General features: G+C 35.6%; 1 protein-coding gene across 1 annotated transcript in view; it reads right to left on the bottom strand.

Annotated features, from left to right (window-relative positions):
- LOC124777536 overlaps positions 1-17,460 on the bottom strand; it is a 204,287-nt gene extending 186,827 nt beyond the window's left edge. Inside the window, exons 1-2 of the mRNA XM_047252987.1 lie at positions 17,338-17,460; positions 9,673-9,765 (exon numbers count right to left, since the gene is read on the bottom strand). Of these exons, the coding sequence (XP_047108943.1) occupies positions 9,673-9,750 (78 nt within the window). The 5' untranslated portion in view covers positions 9,751-9,765; positions 17,338-17,460. The remainder of the gene's footprint in view (positions 1-9,672; positions 9,766-17,337) is intronic.
- Positions 17,461-19,367: the final 1,907 nt, after the last annotated feature.

Genomic DNA, 19,367 nt, shown 5'->3' with positions numbered 1-19,367 from the left:
ATTGATGAATTTCTCAGTAAAACCAAATGATTTGTATATAAGTACAATATAACTTCTGCACAGTTTCAGTGCAGCATTGTGTTCATTGAAAATTTGTGTGTGTGTGTGTGTGTGTGTGTGTGTGTGTGTGTGTGTGTGTAAGTACAATCTAACTTCTGCACCATTTCAGTGCAGTAAGGTGTTCATTGTAAATAAGTATTATAGTAGTTGTATTACATGTTTATTGCCTTATAAATAAATAAAAAACTTTTTTATTTTAAATTCAATGCATTAGTATTTGTAAAATGACTCTTTCATATAGTGTTCATTAAAAAATGATGATCATTCCACTTGGGACCTGTGGAATGGTACATTAGCGTATTTGTTTTAGTTGTAAATATTTGTCATGTATTATTGTTTTCTGACATGTTCCACATCCTGGAGGACCTCATTACTATGTATCAATCGGAACGAAAGTAAATCTAATCTAATCTAATCTAACATGCAGTGTCTTTTAGTTACATACTATTCATATGTACACTCATTTCTTAGCTATGGCATTCTTTTTTGGGGAACAAATGCACAAAATATGAACACAATTTTCAAACTCCAGAAAAGAGCCATAAGAATCATAAACAAATTCTGAAGGTGGCAGGGGTAAAATACAGGGAGCGAAAGGCTATTTACAACTTGTACAGAAACCAGATGGCAGTTATTAGAGTCGACGGACATGAGAGGGAAGCAGTGGTTGGGAATGGAGTGAGACAGGGTTGTAGCCTCTCCCCATTGTTATTCAATCTGTATATTAAGCAAGCAATAAAGGAAACAAAAGAAAAATTTGGAGTAGGCATTAAAATCCATGGAGAAGAAATAAAAACTTTGAGGTTTGCCGATGACATTGTAATTCTGTCAGCGGCAGCATAGGACTTGGAAGAGCAGTTGAACGGAATGGACAGTGTCTTGAAAGGAGGATATAAGATGAACACCAACACAAGCAAAACGAGGACAATGGAATGTAGTCGAATTAAGTCAGGTGATGCTGAGGGAATTAGATTAGGAAATGAGACACTTAAAGTAGTAAAGGAGTTTTGGTATTTGGGGAGCAAAATAACTGATGATGGTCGAAGTAGAGAGGATATAAAATGTAGACTGGCAATGGCAAGGAAAGCGTTTCTGAAGAAGAGATATTTGTTAATATCAAGTATAGATTTAAGTGCCAGGAAGTCGTTTCTGAGAGTATTTGTATGGAGTGTAGCCATGTATGGAAGTGAAACATGGACGATAAATAGTTTGGAAATGAAGAGAATAGAAGCTTTCGAAATGTGCTACAGAAGAATGCTGAAGATTAGATGGGTAGATCACGTAAGTAATGAGAAGGTATTGAATAGAATTGGGGAGAATAGGAGTTTGTGACACAAAATGGTTAGAAGAAGGGATTGGTTGGTAGGACATGTTCTGAGGCATCAAGGGATCACCAATTTAGTATTGGAAGGCAGTGTGGAGAGTAAAAATCATAGAGGGAGACCAAGAGATGAATATACTAAGCAGATTCAGAAGGATGTAGGCTGCAGTACATACTGGGAGATGAAGCATCTTGCACAGGATAGAGTAGCATGGAGAGCTGCATCAAACCAGCCTCAGGACTGAAGACCACAACAATAACAACAACAACAACAACAAAAACATGTATTTCTTTCTTTCACTGTTATAATGTGACCTGATAATTTCATTTATTTCCTTCCAGGCTTGGATTTCGTAAGATTAATCATGATTCTACATTTTCAAACCTTTTCAGCATCTACTCCATTACTGTTAGATGTTAATCTCATATTTCTGTCAATATCAATAATGATTCCTGAAGATAGCGTCCACCAAGTTTTTTATTGGGAGGGGTTCTTGAAATGAGGTACTATTTGATATGAAAAGGTTGATGTGGTTTAATGTTTATCTTGCATGGTGACCCAAGTTTACAACACACTTCTTCAGAGAAAACCCTTTGGTATTTTATTAGCGTCTTTGACATTTGTTGTGTTGCAACTGACCTTAACCCTTACACATTTGCAACTTTCCTCTGGATCTGTTATTTGCAATTCCCAATTTCTTCTGTACTTCATTTTTTGTACATATATTCTTCTTGCTCTTCTCTTGCATGCTATAGATTTTCAGATGTCACCAGTTCTTCCTGCATATCTTAGCAAACTTTGGCACATAATTTGTTACATTCTCCCTTTTGAAACTAGTTACATATATCCCCCTCCGTTGCATAGTCTCATTTTGTTCCACCTTATCCATCCGCTCAGTTGTGATGAAAAATTTTACACTTGGGTACACTATTACTAATGCTACTACTTCCTACTGTCTTCTGTCTTTTGTAACATCCACCAATACTTGACTTTTTATACAGCTACTTCTACAAACAATTGTCTGGCTTACTCTAAAGCTGATAGCTGGAAGGCTTGGAATATCAGCCTTTTGAATTATTAATGTCCCATATAAGCTCTTGGCAACTGCACGCACATGTGCACGCGTGCCCCCCCCCCCCCCCCCCTCCCTCTCCCACACACACACTATGCTAACTGAGTCAAAGAGCCCTACTACTTCCCTACTGTAGATATGTTGAGTGATAATTGGGTTAACTATCTCTGGTTCAACAATTTCCTTTTCTTCTAGCAGTTCCTCTTGGTCTTCATTAAGTCCGTTTGTCCTTATAATTTTTATTGATTTAATCTGCCATCCCTCTGCAACAATTCCAAGACAGGACTTAACTTGAACTAAGCTATGTTTCTCTTGTTACAATTCCTCTCCCTGTTGTTTTCACATTTTTGACTACACATTTTGTCTTCTCTTGGTGTAAAAAGTCATCTATATCTGTACCCCTTCCATTCTTCCTATCTCCAATTCTCCTCGTTGGTTATCATTGTTTCTTGCTTGGTATCCAATACTATCTCCATTTTCACTAATCCTTCTTCCTCAATTTCCACTAATCTTCTGCATGGTCGATCTGCTGATTTCACGATCTGTTCCACATATGTTACAGTAATAATTGCTGTCTTACACCCAGTGTATGACGTCTTTGAATGGACTTTCTAAACAGTGCTTTTGTTCCAGTAGCACTTCCCCACTCTTGTATGGCTGGTGAATATTAGTTTTTATTAAGCCTTCCTGTTGGCTTTGTGACCATCACTTTGCTACGAAGTTATTCTCAAAATTCCTTATACATTATCTTGTCCTTTTGTAGATGCTGTATCTAGTTTGCTGTTTCCTCCTCTACCAATCTGTCAACAAAGCAAATATTTTGCTGAATTTTCTTCATTGGGAACCACACACATACAAGTGCATTTTGAATTAATATTTTGACTATGACATGTCGTTTAAATGTTGGATGTTTAATGACTTTTTTCACCTTTGCATTGAAGTTTTGTAATAATATGACTGGGTGTAACCAACCTTTGGCATTAAATCTGTGAAATGGATTGCTTTTTATAAATTCCATTTGTGACTACATGCCACAACAGCTTTCATATTAAAGTTCCTGGTAGATTGAAACTGTGTGCTGGACTGAGACTCGAACTCAAGACCTTCGTCTTTTATGGGTCTAGAGAACTTGCCCGCGAATGGCAAAGGTGCAGGGTTCATGTCTTAGTTCACGTCTGGAACCTCCATATCATGACCAGCATCACCATTACTATGACTATGACTATTACTACTACTACTACTACTACTACTACTACAGTGCTATAGAGCATTTGCCCACAAGCGACAAAGGTCTCGAGTTTGAGCCTCAGTCCAGCACACAATTTTAATGTCAGAATGTTTCATATCAGTGCAGCAAACATATCAGAGCACACTCTGCTGCAGAGTGAAAATTCAGTCTGGAAACATTCATATTACTGCATTTAGGCCCCTCTTTTTTGGAAAAATTCATGTTCAGTGACTACAATATCTTCTTTAGTCTTCCTCTGTACTGTTTCCAGTGAACTTAATCATACATTCACCGTCTTTTCTATTGCCACAATTTTGCTCTCATTTTCCAGGTGAGATTCTTCTATTTTTGATTTGGCCACTGTCAGTAATTTTTCTATGTTGTTTATGTGTGTTCTGTGTTTTCTTAATTTATCCTTCTTCTCATTATTTGCTGTTACTTGTGCTCTGAATCTTTTTTTTTTTTTTGAGATACTTGTTCTACTTTTTTGATATGTCTCTCAGGCTTTTTTACTATAGCATTCTAGCGACCTATTAATTCTTAATATTTTTTTCTCCTAATCACATCTTAAATCATCCAGCTCTCCCTTGGAAACTGTATTCTGAATTTCTGTTAATTTTTGTAGTAATTGCTACCTTTGCCTCCTTGCTCTATTTCCCTGACTTCTTGTTAACTTCAGCAATCTTAATGATCTTAAAACCTGTGCTGAAAATACACTCACTCACACAGCATATTGGTTCAGAGCAAATGGTTTCCTGCTAAATGAAAATAAAACTCAGCAGATAATCTTCACTCTAAGAGACAAGCCACTATCTGATGACCCTATTTCTGTTAAATTCCTGGAAGTTTATTTAGATGAAAAGTTATCCTGGGACCACCATGTAAACTATATTAGTAGTAAGCTATCTAGAGTAATTTATTTATTAAGACAACTCAGAAATTGTGTGCCTGAAACATACATCAGATCATCTTATTTTGCATTTTTTCCAAAGTATAATATCCTATGGCATTATCTTGTGGGGTAACTGTAGTCATATACATGACATTTTATTATTGCAGAAGAAAGCCATTAGGATAATTACAAATTCTTCACATAAGGCTCACTGCAAACCCTTATTTACTAAACAAAAAATTATGACAGTAATAAACCTCTATATATACAATGTCTTAATCTTTACGAAGAAGAACCTACAAGATGTGAAACATAGAGAAAATGTACATTGTTACAATACAAGAAGCATCAAACACATATACACGCCTTACCACAGATTATCAAAATCAATAAATAGCTATGAAGTCACAGGGCACAAACTATTTAATAAGCTGCCACTTGCTATACAAGATCTTCCTGAACATACATTCAAAGAAAGACTGCATGAATGGTTTATTGCCCATCCATTCTATGATATCAATGAATTCTTCAACTGTAAAATGCAGTAATCCAACAGATGACCCACTGTACATTTATTGTAATATAAGCAAAAATATTTCAGTAGTCAATACCTTATCACACTGTATTATAAATTGTATCTTCATTTGATGTTGTCAATTGCTGTAATGGCCTAAAGACAATAAAATCTTTATTATTATTATTATTATTAACCATGTTATCTACTTCTACATCTACATCTACATACTACATTACTCTGCAAACCACCATGAAGTACATGGCAGTTGGTATGTCTCATTGTACCAGTGAACAGGGTTATTACCATTCAAGTCACATATGAAATGCAGCAAGGATGATTGTTCGAATGCCATTTGTGTGTACTGTAATTATTCTAATCTTATCCTCACAATCCCTATGTGAACGACACATAGGGGGTTGTAGTATATTCCTAGAGTCATCATCCAAAGCTCGTTCTTGAAACTTGGTTAGTAGACTTTCTCAAGATCTATCTTGAAAAGTCGATCTTCAAGAGTCTGCCAGTTTATTTAACTCAGTATCTCTGTGACACTTTCCTATGGATCAAACAAACCTATGACCATTTGTGCTGCCCTTCTCTGTATACATTCAATATCCCCTGTTAGTCCTATTTGGTATGGGTCCCACACTCTTATGCATATTCCAGAATTGGTCGCACAAATTTCCTTTGTAGACTGATTATGCTTCTCACTATTCTACCAATAAATCGAAGTCTACTCGATATGACTGTCCTTTTGACAATAAGTGTAAATGTGGTACTGAGTCAATTGTTTTTCAGAAATAAGGAAATACTGCGTCTACCTGACTGCCTTGATCCAAAGCTTTCAGTATGTCATGTGAGAAAAGTGTGAGTTGGGTTTCACATGGTTGATGTTTTCGGAATCCACACTGGTTGACATGGAGAAGGTCATTTTGTTTGAGATATCTCGCTAAGTTTGAGATCAGAATGTGTTCCTAGATTCTACACAAATTGATGTCAAGGATATTGGATGGTAGTTTTGTGGATCACATCTACTAGCCTTCTTGTAGACTGGCATGATATGTGCTCTCTTCCAGGAAATGGGCATGGCTTTTTGTTAGAGGGATCTGCGAACTAGATTATGGCTAGAAAAGAGGCTATCTCAGCCATAAATCTGGGATAGAATCTGATAGGGATTCCATCGGGCCCTGGAGCTTTGTTCAATTTTATCATTTCTATATCTACTGACATTCCTTTTGTTAGCATATTCTCTTCCTTTACTTCGACTCCTTCCTGCCATATATGCCGAAATGATATACTGAAATCTTCTACTGTAAGACAGAAGTGCCCCAATTTAATCCTCATACCGCTGAAATGATGAGTGAAATAAGTATTAGTGTCAGTGGTATTGAGAAACAGTTAAAATTGTTAAAACTGAACAAAGCTCCAGCTACCGTTGAAATCCCCATAAGATTCTATACTGAATTGGTGGCTGTTAGTCCCTCTTCTAACTAAAATCTGTTGTGGCTGTTTCACCATCTGCAAAAAATGGTAGTAGAAGTGATCCACAAAACTACCATCCAATATCTTTGACATTTATTTGCTGTAGAATCTTAGAACATATTCTGAGCTTAAACCAAGTGAGCTATGTCGAACAGAATGACCTCCTCCATGTCAAACAGCATGAATTCCGAAAACATCAATCATGTGAAACTCAACTTGCACTTTTCTCACATGACATACTGAAAGCTTTTGATCAAGGCAGACAGGTAGATGCAGTATTTCTTGATTTCAGGTTGATCATATGAAGTATCAAGTGAAATTTGTGACTGGACTTTTTGTTAGGGAGGATGCAGCATGTCATCTTGGATGGAGAGTCATCATCAGGTGTAGAAGTAGCTTCGCATGTGCCCCAAGTACGTGTGTTGGGATCTTTGCTGTTCATATTTTATATTAATGACCTTTCAGACAATATTAATAGTAGCCTCAGGCATTTTGCAGATGATGCAGTTATCTGTAGTGAGGTACTGTGTGACTATAATATCAATGAGTTACTGTTTGAATCAGCCAACTCATGCAAACACCTGAGTGTAACACTTTGTAGGGATATGAAATGGAATTATCACATAGGTTCAGTCATGGGTAAGGCAGGTGATAGACTTTGGTTTATTGGCAGAATACTGGGAAGTGTAATCAGTCTACAAAGGAGGCTGCTTATAAATCATTTGTGTGACCAGTTCTGGAATACTGCTCAAGCATGTAGGGCCTATACCAAATAGAACTAACAGGCAATACTGAATGTATACAGAGAGGAGCAGCACAAATGGTCATAAGTTTGTTTGATCCATAGGAAAGTTTCACAGAGATACTGAAGAAACTGAACAGCAGACTCTTGAAGATAGATGTAAAGTATCTTAAGAAAAGCTATTAACAATGTTTCAAGAATTGGCTTTAAATGATGACTCTAGGAATATACTACAACCACCTATTTATTGTTCACATATTGATCATGAGGATAAGATTAGAATAAATACAATTCGCACAGAGGCATTCAAACAATCATTCTTCCCACACTCCATACATGAATGGAATGGGAAGAAATCCTAATAACTAGACAATGGGACATATCCCTTGCCATGCACTCCACAGTCGTTTGGAGTATAGATGTGGATGTAGATGACTTGTACTTGCAAGCAAACATCTACCACCATCAAGTGAAAAGGAACACAATGCTCAAAATATTGGTACATTGGGCTCATACCCTCTTGGAAATGGAGAGTCTCACCCAAGAACTAGAATATCTGCATATAGTTTTCTGTAGGAACAGCTATACAGAATGGCAGCTTCTGCAAGTTCTTTACATCACACTAACAGTAAAAATGGCAGAAATGAAAGAGGAACCTGAGAATAATGTAGCTTTTGTGTTTGCCCAATACATGGATGTATTATTTGGAAAGGTCAACTGAATCTCAGGAAACACCACTGGCTACAGACACTATTTGCTGATAGTGTCAAGGACTTTCTTGTACTATCTAAGCCTGGTGTCTGGGGTTTTGTCAAAGACTGCCCCCATGAACACCAACAGTATCTCTTATTATTGCAACCAAACTAATTGGTGGTAGAAGTGCCATGTCTATTGGAATTGGACAAAACGGATTATGATCACAGTACGGTTTTGACACATATGTTAAAATATTGGTACTGTGTCATTAATGACTACATCAAAATGCAACTGAGAGACCAGCTAATGAACAGTGACCATGAATACAACCTTAGTAAGGCATGGAGACAGAAATTTATTTGATTAAGAAGAGAAAGGAGACACCTTACCACTAGAAGTAGAACAGGCAGAGCACCAGAGGATACATTTCCAGGGTTCGCCTCTGAGCACAAATGTGAGCCAGAGTAGAGAATCGTAGGGATGAGGGAAGAGAGATATATCATGCACCCATCCCTAGACAGTCTATTCATCATCACACTTAGTATTGGCAACATAGTCTTTTGCTCAATTAATCTCTAGCCATCAGTAAAACCAATCCCTCCTTTTTAACCTTCACCAACATATCTATAGGAAGAGTTTCACTTGTACCTTTATGTGTCCCTCAACAAAACAACTCATTTCACCTCCTCAAGGTAAGTATTGGCCATCAATTCTGTCTCATAATTTATTAATACCATCATTATCCATAACCATGTCCACATCCTCAAGAAAACTCATATCAGAAGGAAGATTGTTTCCACTGCCAGGGACTTGCTACAAAGTATTTATAAGTAAAAAAGACCTGAACCCCTATGGAACCCATTAACAACATGATCATTGTAAACAGAATGTTTACAGACTGAGCTATATATTTTTTGAACAATTTCAGGAAGTAGGCTAAGAACATAGGTGCAAGAAGAAGTAACATTATCTAGCCAGAGAATGAACCTGCATGAAAAAATTTTACAAGTGGGTATGAAATTTATAAATAAAACTAGGAAGTGGAAACAACATACATCAAAAATACTGAAGGAGATCTAGAAAAAGACCTCACCAGTAAATGCTATTATAGTGTAGAAGATTTCAAGAGTGATAACTATTTATTAGGCTACTTCATCTGTAAGTAGGACCTACCTGAATGTGTAATTATATCTCTTGTTTTGTTATGTACGTATACAGGTGATTAATTTTGTCTAGCTGAGTGGTGATTAATTTCATCTATCTACAGATGTAACACCTAGTACACCACAACTTTAGATTAACTTCGTCCTGTATGTATATTACAACTGACAAGTCAGCTACAATGCATACTGTATCAGAACACAGATTGATCTGAGAGTGAACACTTGCTTTTGTCCTATATGAACAAGTCATAATAATAGAACAAAATAACACACACAAATGTCCCAATGCCTATATGAAATTCAATATTCAAATAGCCACATATTTCGCTAATATTTCTGCAAAATTCCATGGCCTTTTACTACCTATCTAAGAATTAGTCATTCTCAGGACAGTATTTATCATGGCTAGGATGTGGTTCACATTAGAGTTACTATTTCATTATTGATTCTGACAACTTCTAAGAAAATAATGTATTATAATAATAATAATAGTTAACTCACCAATTCAACAATAGCTATTAGCATTGTGCTCTGACGAAGCGTGAACACCGAGCAGCAGTTGCGCATTGGGACAACCATCTTCAGTTATGTTTTCTGGAACACAGCACCATTATAAACTGCAAAAACTATCCTAACAGCTTTTCATACATATTCACTGCATACAGTTTAGTATTCTAACAAACTTTTATTGCAAACTTATTCAAATTTAAGTGATTCAAAGAGATAACACGGCATTACACCAAATTTTCAGTGGGGGGATTCTTTTGGTTTACATAGTAAATCAGTAGACACGTATATCAATTTATAACCAACTGTAAAATCATTTTAGCTCTTAATTTATGTCATGAGACAAATAATGAATTCCACCCCAGTTTTCCACTACAACATTCTGCAAGAAGTACAAACAATTGTGAGTGTGCACAATGCTATGCCAAGATGATCCCAAATGACTGTTGAAGTATCATACCAGTGAGGGGGGTAGGGTGAACAATGATTACATGCATCAGCGGTTGTGGAGTAGTGCACATTTATTGCCTTTCTGCACCAAGAAGAGTTCCATGTGAAGCAAAGGAACTGCTCAACAACCTTGATGCAAGGCTTGTGAATTGGACTGACCCAAAAAGAACATCTGGCCAGCCTAATTTTCTCATACTAGACTGCACCAACTGTCTTCAAGTTTGAAGCACTAGTAGACCTATACAAACCTGGGGTCCAACGAATATTCAATAAAAATTGCTCCCTCATATCTAGTGCCTGATGCAATTTAAAATGTTGAATGCTTGAAGGAAAATACCTTCCAATTCTTTTAGTAGGTGGAATAATAATTCAAACTGAGACACAAAAACTTTTTAATCTTCCAAATTTGAAGTAATCACCATAATTCTAAGTATTCTAAAGTCGAAAATACAGTGTCACTAGTTGAAATGCCCTACCTCCAGGAACTTAGTGGTAGTTGCAACTGTTGTTTAGGTGCTGCAAAGCTGGACAAAAAGCAGAATACTGAAAAATCACATGCAGATAAGGAGCACTGAATAGGGTTCCTTGTAGGCATTTTACTTCTTATGTGTAATATACAAAACCGAATTCATTTAAAATAGGGTCATTCCATGTGAAATCAACACACTTTAAATAAAAATTTGACCTCACCTCCTTAGCTTTTGCTGAAAGTTGGTATACTTTATATGCTGAAACTAAGAAAAATACTAACTTTCAATTTTTTACCTCAAGCCATTCCTGAAATATGGGCATGTAAACTTTTCAAAAACTGGCCAAAAATGTGTGAACAGCCTTTTTTTAAATTGCTCTAGAAGTCGTCCTAATTGAGCTAGAGAGCTGGGAAAGGTGTCATTTTTCAGCATTTTTCATGCTCTTTCCAGGGAGACGCAACAAAACATAGCTTCTAATTAATAACCTTTTTCAAAATACTGATTAATATTTTGATTTAATTTTTTTACAAAAGTACATAATTGAAAATTTTCAAAATATTTCCATAACTACTTCATACTATTGTAAATCACATGGCAAAATATAAATGTGGGATGATGATGGGTTCATTATTCAAAAAAATTATTCCGGACTCATGCTTTTCACTAACAGCCATAGTTTAACCAAACTGACCTTCAACAAACAGGAATTTCAATAAAATATACTGAAAGGTAAGTAAAAAAGTACTAGAAATATCAAAATATCACCTTTGTGAAACAAAGCTAAACAACATTTTCTATAACTGATTGCTTATTTTTTTAGTTTCTTACAGTTTAAACTAGTAGTCTATTAACGGGCAAAACGAAATGTTGAGTGTGGGACCTATACCTTAGATTTAAATAAGGTGTGAAAAACATGTAAGTAGACTATTGATGTAACACTTCTGGTCCAAAAATGCACATTTCATTAGCACAGACTTTAGCCACTGTATGACGGCTGAGCATGCTTGTGTTCCTGTCTATGTATGCAGCAGGCTGTGAAGAAGCTGAAACAAGCACAATGCTTAATGTCTTTACAATCATTCAGAGACTGGAGTCATTGTTGAGAGGGTATAAGATTGTTGCTTTCTAAGGCTTAGTGTGCCTACAGCATTATTGTGCACTGTGGCTTTAGTGCAAATCAATTGTTACCTCTATGCTGACCAGTTTGTATCAAGTATATTTAATAGTTCATTTACAAGTAAATCAATAAATTGTAGGAGAGTTTATAAGTGGTTTTTGTATAAATATGGAACCAAGTAAAAAGTGCAGTGCTGTAAGAGTGCAGTGTTGTAATCCATTGAAGAAGTCAAACATTTTAATTTAGACAGAAAAAAAAACTGAGAAATGTCACAGCATGGATGCCTAAATTATTTCCACAAATACCATTGAAAATTACACTAGAGGCCATCAATGATAAAAGTGTTGAAGAAGATTCTTCTGGATCAGAGATAATCATCCCAGACCAAGACCCTCACTTCACTGGTTGTTCAAAAACTTAACACATCACTTCAAGAAATAGGTGAGTCCCCAATTGATAAGAAAAAAAGTAGCATCTAGGCGTTACTCCAAATCAAAAATGAAAAAAAAAATCTCCTCCTCAGTGACGCGTAAAATTTTTGTTGCTGCTGAAACTTCTCCGTCAGATACTGATGAATATATTCTTCAAAATCTCAAAACAAACTATAATAATTCTATAAGTACAGCAAAAAAACTAATAAAGTTTTGATTTGAGAGCAGTTTCCCAATAAATTGTCTTGGAACTTCTCAGATTACATTTTAATAAAGTTTACCTGAAAAGTGGAGTGTCAGGAAAATAATGAGGTAATTTAATGCTCCTAATTACGTTGTTCAGCAGTCCAAAAAAATTTTGAAAGAGAGAGGATTCATGGAAGGTCCAAACCCAAAACCACAGAAGTGTTTACCAACAGAAACTGTCAAAACTGTACATTCATTTTATGAAAATGATGAAGTTAGAGAGGTATTAAAGATTGTGTGACAGTTACAGAAACAAGTGAAGTAAAACAAAAATATCAAAAAGACTTATTTTGTGTAACCTTAAAGAAGCTTACAAACCTTTTTAAAGATAAGTTTCCTAACATAAAAATAGGTTTCTCTAAATTTGCTGAGTTGAGACTGAAAGATTGTGTATTTGCTGGCTTACCAAAATACAAAATTAATGATAGAAAATGCCAAACTAAATACAGTATCAAACACCAGCTTAAACAATTGTAAGCAGTGCATTGCAAAAATGCTTTGCAACCCATCATCAGTTGATTGCAACATGGGAAACTGTGAATATTGCCCAGGAGAAACTGTCATACTTAAAATTTTACAAGACTCTTTTGATGAAAACTTAATTGAATGAGTTCAGTTCTGACAGTGGCTGTCAGTTGACCGCTGTAATCTGGAAATTGTTCAAAAAACTTCTGAAGAATTCATATGGAGAAAAAAAAAAGCAAAGAGCTTGATGAAGTGAAAATAATTTTTCTTCATCCATGTGGACTGGCTAAGTCATTCTCCTATTCTGCACATGCAGATGTCCTGTGGGTGTTAGTTGTGGATGTTCTCACAAAAGTAAATCCATTTGCTCTGACAGGGAGAAAATACATTCTTAATGAAAGAGATGTAAACCAAACCCAGTTGGCTTTATTAAAATGTAATCTGTGAAGTTCCAAGACAATTTATTGGGAAACTGCATTCAACTCAAAACTTAATTTTTTCTCAGGTTAGTGTTAATATATATTTTATAGAAAGTTGTTTCAAAATTACTGTTAGTACCTATTGTGTTAAATTTAGCTCAAAAACAAGCATTTTGTATTTAATTTTTTAAATAGTTTCATTCCAAACATCATGGACCAGAAGTATTATGTAAATACTTGTAATTTTTCATACTTTATTTCAGTTTGTAGTTAAATGATCAAACTTTTTTGTTTTATCAGTTAATATACTGTTAGTTAAGTTGAATGAAATTAAACTAAACAACCAATTATAAAATATGCTGATTAGTTTTGTTTTAATAAGGTAATGTTTTGATATTTCTAATACTTTTTTTTTACTTACCTTTCAGTATTAATGACATTCCTGTTTGTTAACAGCCAATTTGGCCAAACTACGGCTGTTAGTGAAAAACAAGAGTCCAGAATAATTTTTTTTAACAATGGACTCATCATCATCCCACATTTATATTTTGCCATGTGATTTACAACAGTATGAAGTAGTTGTGGAAATATTTTGAAAATTTTCAATTATGTACTTTTTGTAAAAAAAATTAAATCAAAATATTAATTAGTATTTTGAAAAAGGTTATTAATTAGAAGCTATGTTTTGTTGTGTATCCCTGGAAAGAGCATCCAAAATGCTGCAAAATGACACATTTCCCAGCTCTCTAACTCAATTAGGGCAAGCCCTAGGGCAATTTAAAAAACATCCATTCACATGTTTTTGGCTAGTTTCTGAAAAGTTTACATATTCATATTTCAGGAATGGTTTGAGATAAAAAATTGAAATTTGGAATTTTTCTTAGTCTCAGCACCCACTATAAGTATACTAAATTTTAGCAAAATCTAAAATGGTGAGGTAAAATAGGTGTGTTGATTTGACATGGAATGACCCAATACCGCCTTGAAAGACAACATTCTCTGGTTTAAAAGGTCTGACATACCATCACTGAGTCCACATCAAAAATAACAGAAGGAGAGAAAGAAAGCTACAAACATGGAGGCATTCACGGAAGCGACACACACAGAGCTGTCCCAGGATATTATACCTCCACATAATGTTGTAGGCCTTTTAAAGGTCAAAGAAAATACAGACATTAGGTTATGCCTGTTGTATATGTGCCTCCAGAATGACCTGAGAGACAATGGTGGGATGAAATGTTCTTAATTTACACTGTAAATGGTGAAGGAAATGCCTGGATTCCTCAAACCACACAGTGCAACAGTTCCAAGATCTTTCCCACTCAGTTAGCAGTCCTAATGTCAACATTATGATAGTGACATTTCTGTAATGACCTGCCATTTTACCATATAAATGACTGTGTACTATTTGAATTCCTTTATGAATTTCTTGATGAAAGGCAACCTCTTACATCTACACTCGATGGATCGTAAATCAACAATTCAGAATATTTTTCATACTCCCTGCAACACAAGCATATCTTCCATCCACTGGCATTTCCAAAATGTATTATCTACACAACAACAACACTGAAGAGCCAGGTTTATGCTGAAAAATCACTCTGCTTAACAATTACTTTTAGTCATACAAAATTCTGTCAGGTAAGTGGAAGTGCTATTCCTGTTAAGTTACCTACTAGTCTGTAATTGTCAGACTCCTCCAAATTTTACATTCATGCTAAACAGCAAGGAGACTAAAAGCAGTTACTTCATGAGAATTTTAACCTCGATCATGCTTGAGGGTCCCTTACCACATATGGGCAGTGGTGGTCTTTCCCAAGTAACACAGCCACTGCAACAGAGATTGCTCACAAGCATTCACTCACTGGGCTTGACCTGTAACCTACCAACACGAATTATCTCAGAACACTGCTGTACCTACAAAGATAAAAATGATTTCTTCTTGAAAGCTTGTCTCTCTACATTTAGGTATACAATAGAAATTCTTGCTTCAGTCACCAGTGACTGCTGTTTATTTACTTCACAAGATGGAGGAGGTTTATTAAAAGAAGATCCTATCCACAAGTTTAATAAATTTAGTTTGCAAAAAATGAGGACGGTTTTACTAGGATGATTTAATAAAGACTTCATAAACAGCACATTACTACATTGCATTTTAGATTTCACATCCATGTATTTGAAGAAGTGACGGAACACGTGCCCATAAAACTTCATCATTCTCTTGCGTACATTGTCTGTGATCTTCTCCACCTCATTGTTTGGATCTTCATTTTTCCTCTTTTATATGTAGCCGTACGTAACACTGTTTCTTTTTTGTGGTCTGAGTGTTTCCTTAAAAATTTTCTTTCCTTCTCCTCTGTTTCTTCCATTTCTCCTTTCTTACTCACTATGCTGCTTCTGACTTAACAACCCTGGTGTACAGCCTAATCTTTGGATTGTAGGAACAGATGTAATGGCTGGGAAGCACACAGAGAAATGGTTTAATATGTATTGAGACATCAGAAGAAATAAGCATACAGCTAATGGAAGAAAAGAGACTGTTCTGTAAGAGTATTATGTTAGTAGGTACACCAATGCTGAATGAAGAGGCATCTTTAAAACCTTCTCGACAGCCTGCAATGAAGGAAACAGTATCACCCTTTGTGGAACATAGAAAGCATATGATGAGCGGTTAGAGACACCAGTATGCTAAAAGAATTATATGTTGAATTGAATTGAATTTTATTTGACCCTGTAAGATTACATTGTGTACAGTAAACGTACGTGTAATATAGGACATGTCAAAGAATTAACATTCATTATCACTTATGTAAAAACGTTATCAGCAGAAGTCTAGGAGAATGCAACAGGTAAGGTATGTAAAATGCTGCTGAGGGTGAAACTGTAGTCACATGTTGTTAAATCAATTGAACAGACCACATAATCATTTGAATGACTACAACTTCAAAACAGTGTTTACAAGTGACAGAAGATAATATGAATAAGTAATCTGGTAAACTGTATAGGTTCTGAGACCAATATATAATGATAATTGCCATTTTTTAAGTATTTATATTTAATGGCTATTACTTTCTCAATTAATGTTCAATTCTGCACTACAACTGCCTTTCTCTTCCACTATTGTCGGCCTACATTTTCACTCTTAACAGTGTAGACTCTACACTGACACATCACAAATAATTGTGAAAATGTTAATTAAATTGCATGAAAAATTTGGCAGCATAATACACTTGGATATAGAATACAAATGATATTAAGTAACCCTAAATTCTACCTAATATAACTGGTTGCCGTGATTCTGGCAAATAATTCTGAACATTACGACTATGTCTACAACCCATAAGAAACAGGCGATGAAGCAGTCGTGTACAAATTTTTATTATGAAGGCATTATTGATTCTGGCGAAACAGAATATCAGATCTTATGGAAGGTGTAGGATGGGAGGTAATGGATGCTCATACTAGATGATGAAACAGTATGATTAATCCCAGTCCATGTCGTCAGTGCTGTTTCACCATTTTCTTTCACTAAAGACAATAGATTCTCCTGATATGACGATGCCTATACAACACAACAGTTGTCTACAGGCAAATAAATATGAAAATAAAAATATGAAAATGAGGAGACATACTTCGGTATCCTGACATACGTTCAAATATAAGCTCATATACATTCTATGGAAAACTGTGCTCTTTGCTTAAGTTGTTCGAGGAGTTCTCATCAGCTATCTACAATGTTATTAAGTTAAACACAACTGTGCAAAGACATTTGCTGTACATGGTGAGCAATAACATTCTTTTCCTCTCATTTTTACTGGTTGTAACGTAATTATACTCCACAGAGTTGCACATTGAAGAATAGCGCAAATGCTTTTGAAAACAAGACTGTTTTCTTTCATTCCTCCACCTTCCGTTTGGCTCTATAATCAATGATGACCGAAAAGAGTACCGGTAGTACGGAGTTAAGGAATGCATTTTAATGATATCTCTAATGTCAGGGTAACATGTCGTTTGGATTGAAGGCAACTAAACTGTTCGCAACAATGCGCTCGCGGTTTTACCTTGAGCTCTGTCAGTTTAATTTGTGCTGCCTCGCTTCCACACCTCACTCCCCCGCCATGTGCGCTGTCAGTTGCGTTCTGCTTGTGAATAGTCTCCTCCGTAATCAATAAGCGAGCTTCTCTGTGACGTCACGCGCATACTGCACTTCAGCTGTTTGTTGCACACTGGCGGCGCAACAACGGCTACTCGCTACACTGTTCTCTCGCAACAGGCGTCGTTGCACGTTTATCTACATATTCAAAACCCTTATGCTACATTCGATAATGCAGTGTAACAAGAAAATGCAAAATTGTATACATCTATATGGTATACATCGTAATTAATTATTCATATCTCATTCTCATGTGAAGGGTGAAATATGTAATGCGCTGAGATAAATGCCAACGTAAAGTTCATATGGCTATTCATCTCAATGCTGCACAACACTTCCGTGACGTTTTAGTGACTAGAGCTTTCTTTCTTTAATCCTTCAATAATGAAATTAGAGGCAAGTGTAGCGTACATCTTCACGAGTAGAAGCACTGCCAAAAATTCTGTTACATCAAGCGCCCTATGAGTCCCCTATAAGACTCAAAAAACAGTTCTTCGCGTTCCGGTCTACCAATCATTCCGTCCACAACTCAAAGAAACTTGCAGCGGGTCTTTGCGTACTGCGTTCTGGAATTTCACTACGAATATTTAATTGTAATTGCAGGACCTCTCATTTCGGCGCACACTGCGCTAAGTAGAGAAAGTCATTCTGAAAAAACTGGAAAATTTTTCTATAGTTTTGGGGTGTCTATCTTTCTCACCGACTTGAAAACAGAATTGATTATGTTATCTCAAATGAAATTCCAGGAAAAATTTGGCTGAGATTCAGCATGTTGTTTATCTCTGAAACGTTCTTGCATGCCTGTAGCCCACCGAAAAGTTCACTAGAACTTACAGAACGTGACAATCCGATTATTCATTTCTTCCAGACAGAGTTACATTAATATCTACACGACCTAGGATTATTCAGAAACATAAAATCGCATTTCAAAGCTTCATACACTGTAACACTTTTGGATACAAATTAAATGTGTCTAGTGAAAAAGTTCTGGTGTACACTCAAATCTCTGAATGAGACGTGGCTTCGCCATCTGAAATACGTTAATTTTCAAAATTCTGTAGCTGGATAACTTAACATCCCAATGCCACAACAGAAACTTCTAACGGACACCACGAAGTAGCAGCCACCTCTAAACTACGAACACTTTTAAATTATTCGGCAAAAGTGTGACAGGTTTTACAAACATATTTCTTCTAAGTAATAAACATTATTAAGGACTAATGGGTACACTGAAAACTACCTCCACAATGCAGTTAATATATCTTAAAAAAGAGCATGGCAACAGGCACAGTTACTGAAATTTAAGGCAACAATGTGCATACCAACAGGTAGCGCGCGTTGTTTCATGTGACTGCCAAAGATATAACCATTCGGGAATTCAAAATGGTTAACTATATCCTTTGCGACTGTACCTTCAGAAGTGTGTGTTTCGTGACTGTGGTACTACCATTTGCAAACACGCAAATTACTTGATTTTATAGGGAAAAATTGAAATCATGAAAATGTACGAGAAACGAAAACTTGGAGTTTGGATGCAGCAATTTTTGTATTGTATTTTATTGATACAGGCAATCATAGTATTGTACAGTTGTACATATGATATTGGACAGGTCAAGAGAGCATATTTACAAGTAATTTTTACAAATTGATTTTTACATTATTTTGTAGCGAGGAAATTATCTATCTTAAACAAAACAGTTAATACAAATCACAGAATTGTACGGTTGTACATATGATATTGGACAGACCAAGAGGACATATTTGCAAGTAATTTTTAATAAATTGATTTTACATTATTTTGTAATGGGGAAGTTAGCTATCTTTAACAAAACAGTAAATAAAAAGGTTGTAAAGTAAAATACAAATGTAATAGTAAAATAATCCAGTACGGTATATTTCATAGACATGCACAGTATATAATAATCCAGTATATTTCAT

The sequence above is a fragment of the Schistocerca piceifrons genome, chromosome 2 (genome assembly GCF_021461385.2).
Source record: "Schistocerca piceifrons isolate TAMUIC-IGC-003096 chromosome 2, iqSchPice1.1, whole genome shotgun sequence".
Classification (NCBI taxonomy): Eukaryota; Metazoa; Arthropoda; class Insecta; order Orthoptera; family Acrididae; genus Schistocerca; species Schistocerca piceifrons.
Note: the sequence above shows the minus strand (reverse complement) of the source record. Positions and strands in the feature narration are given on the sequence as shown.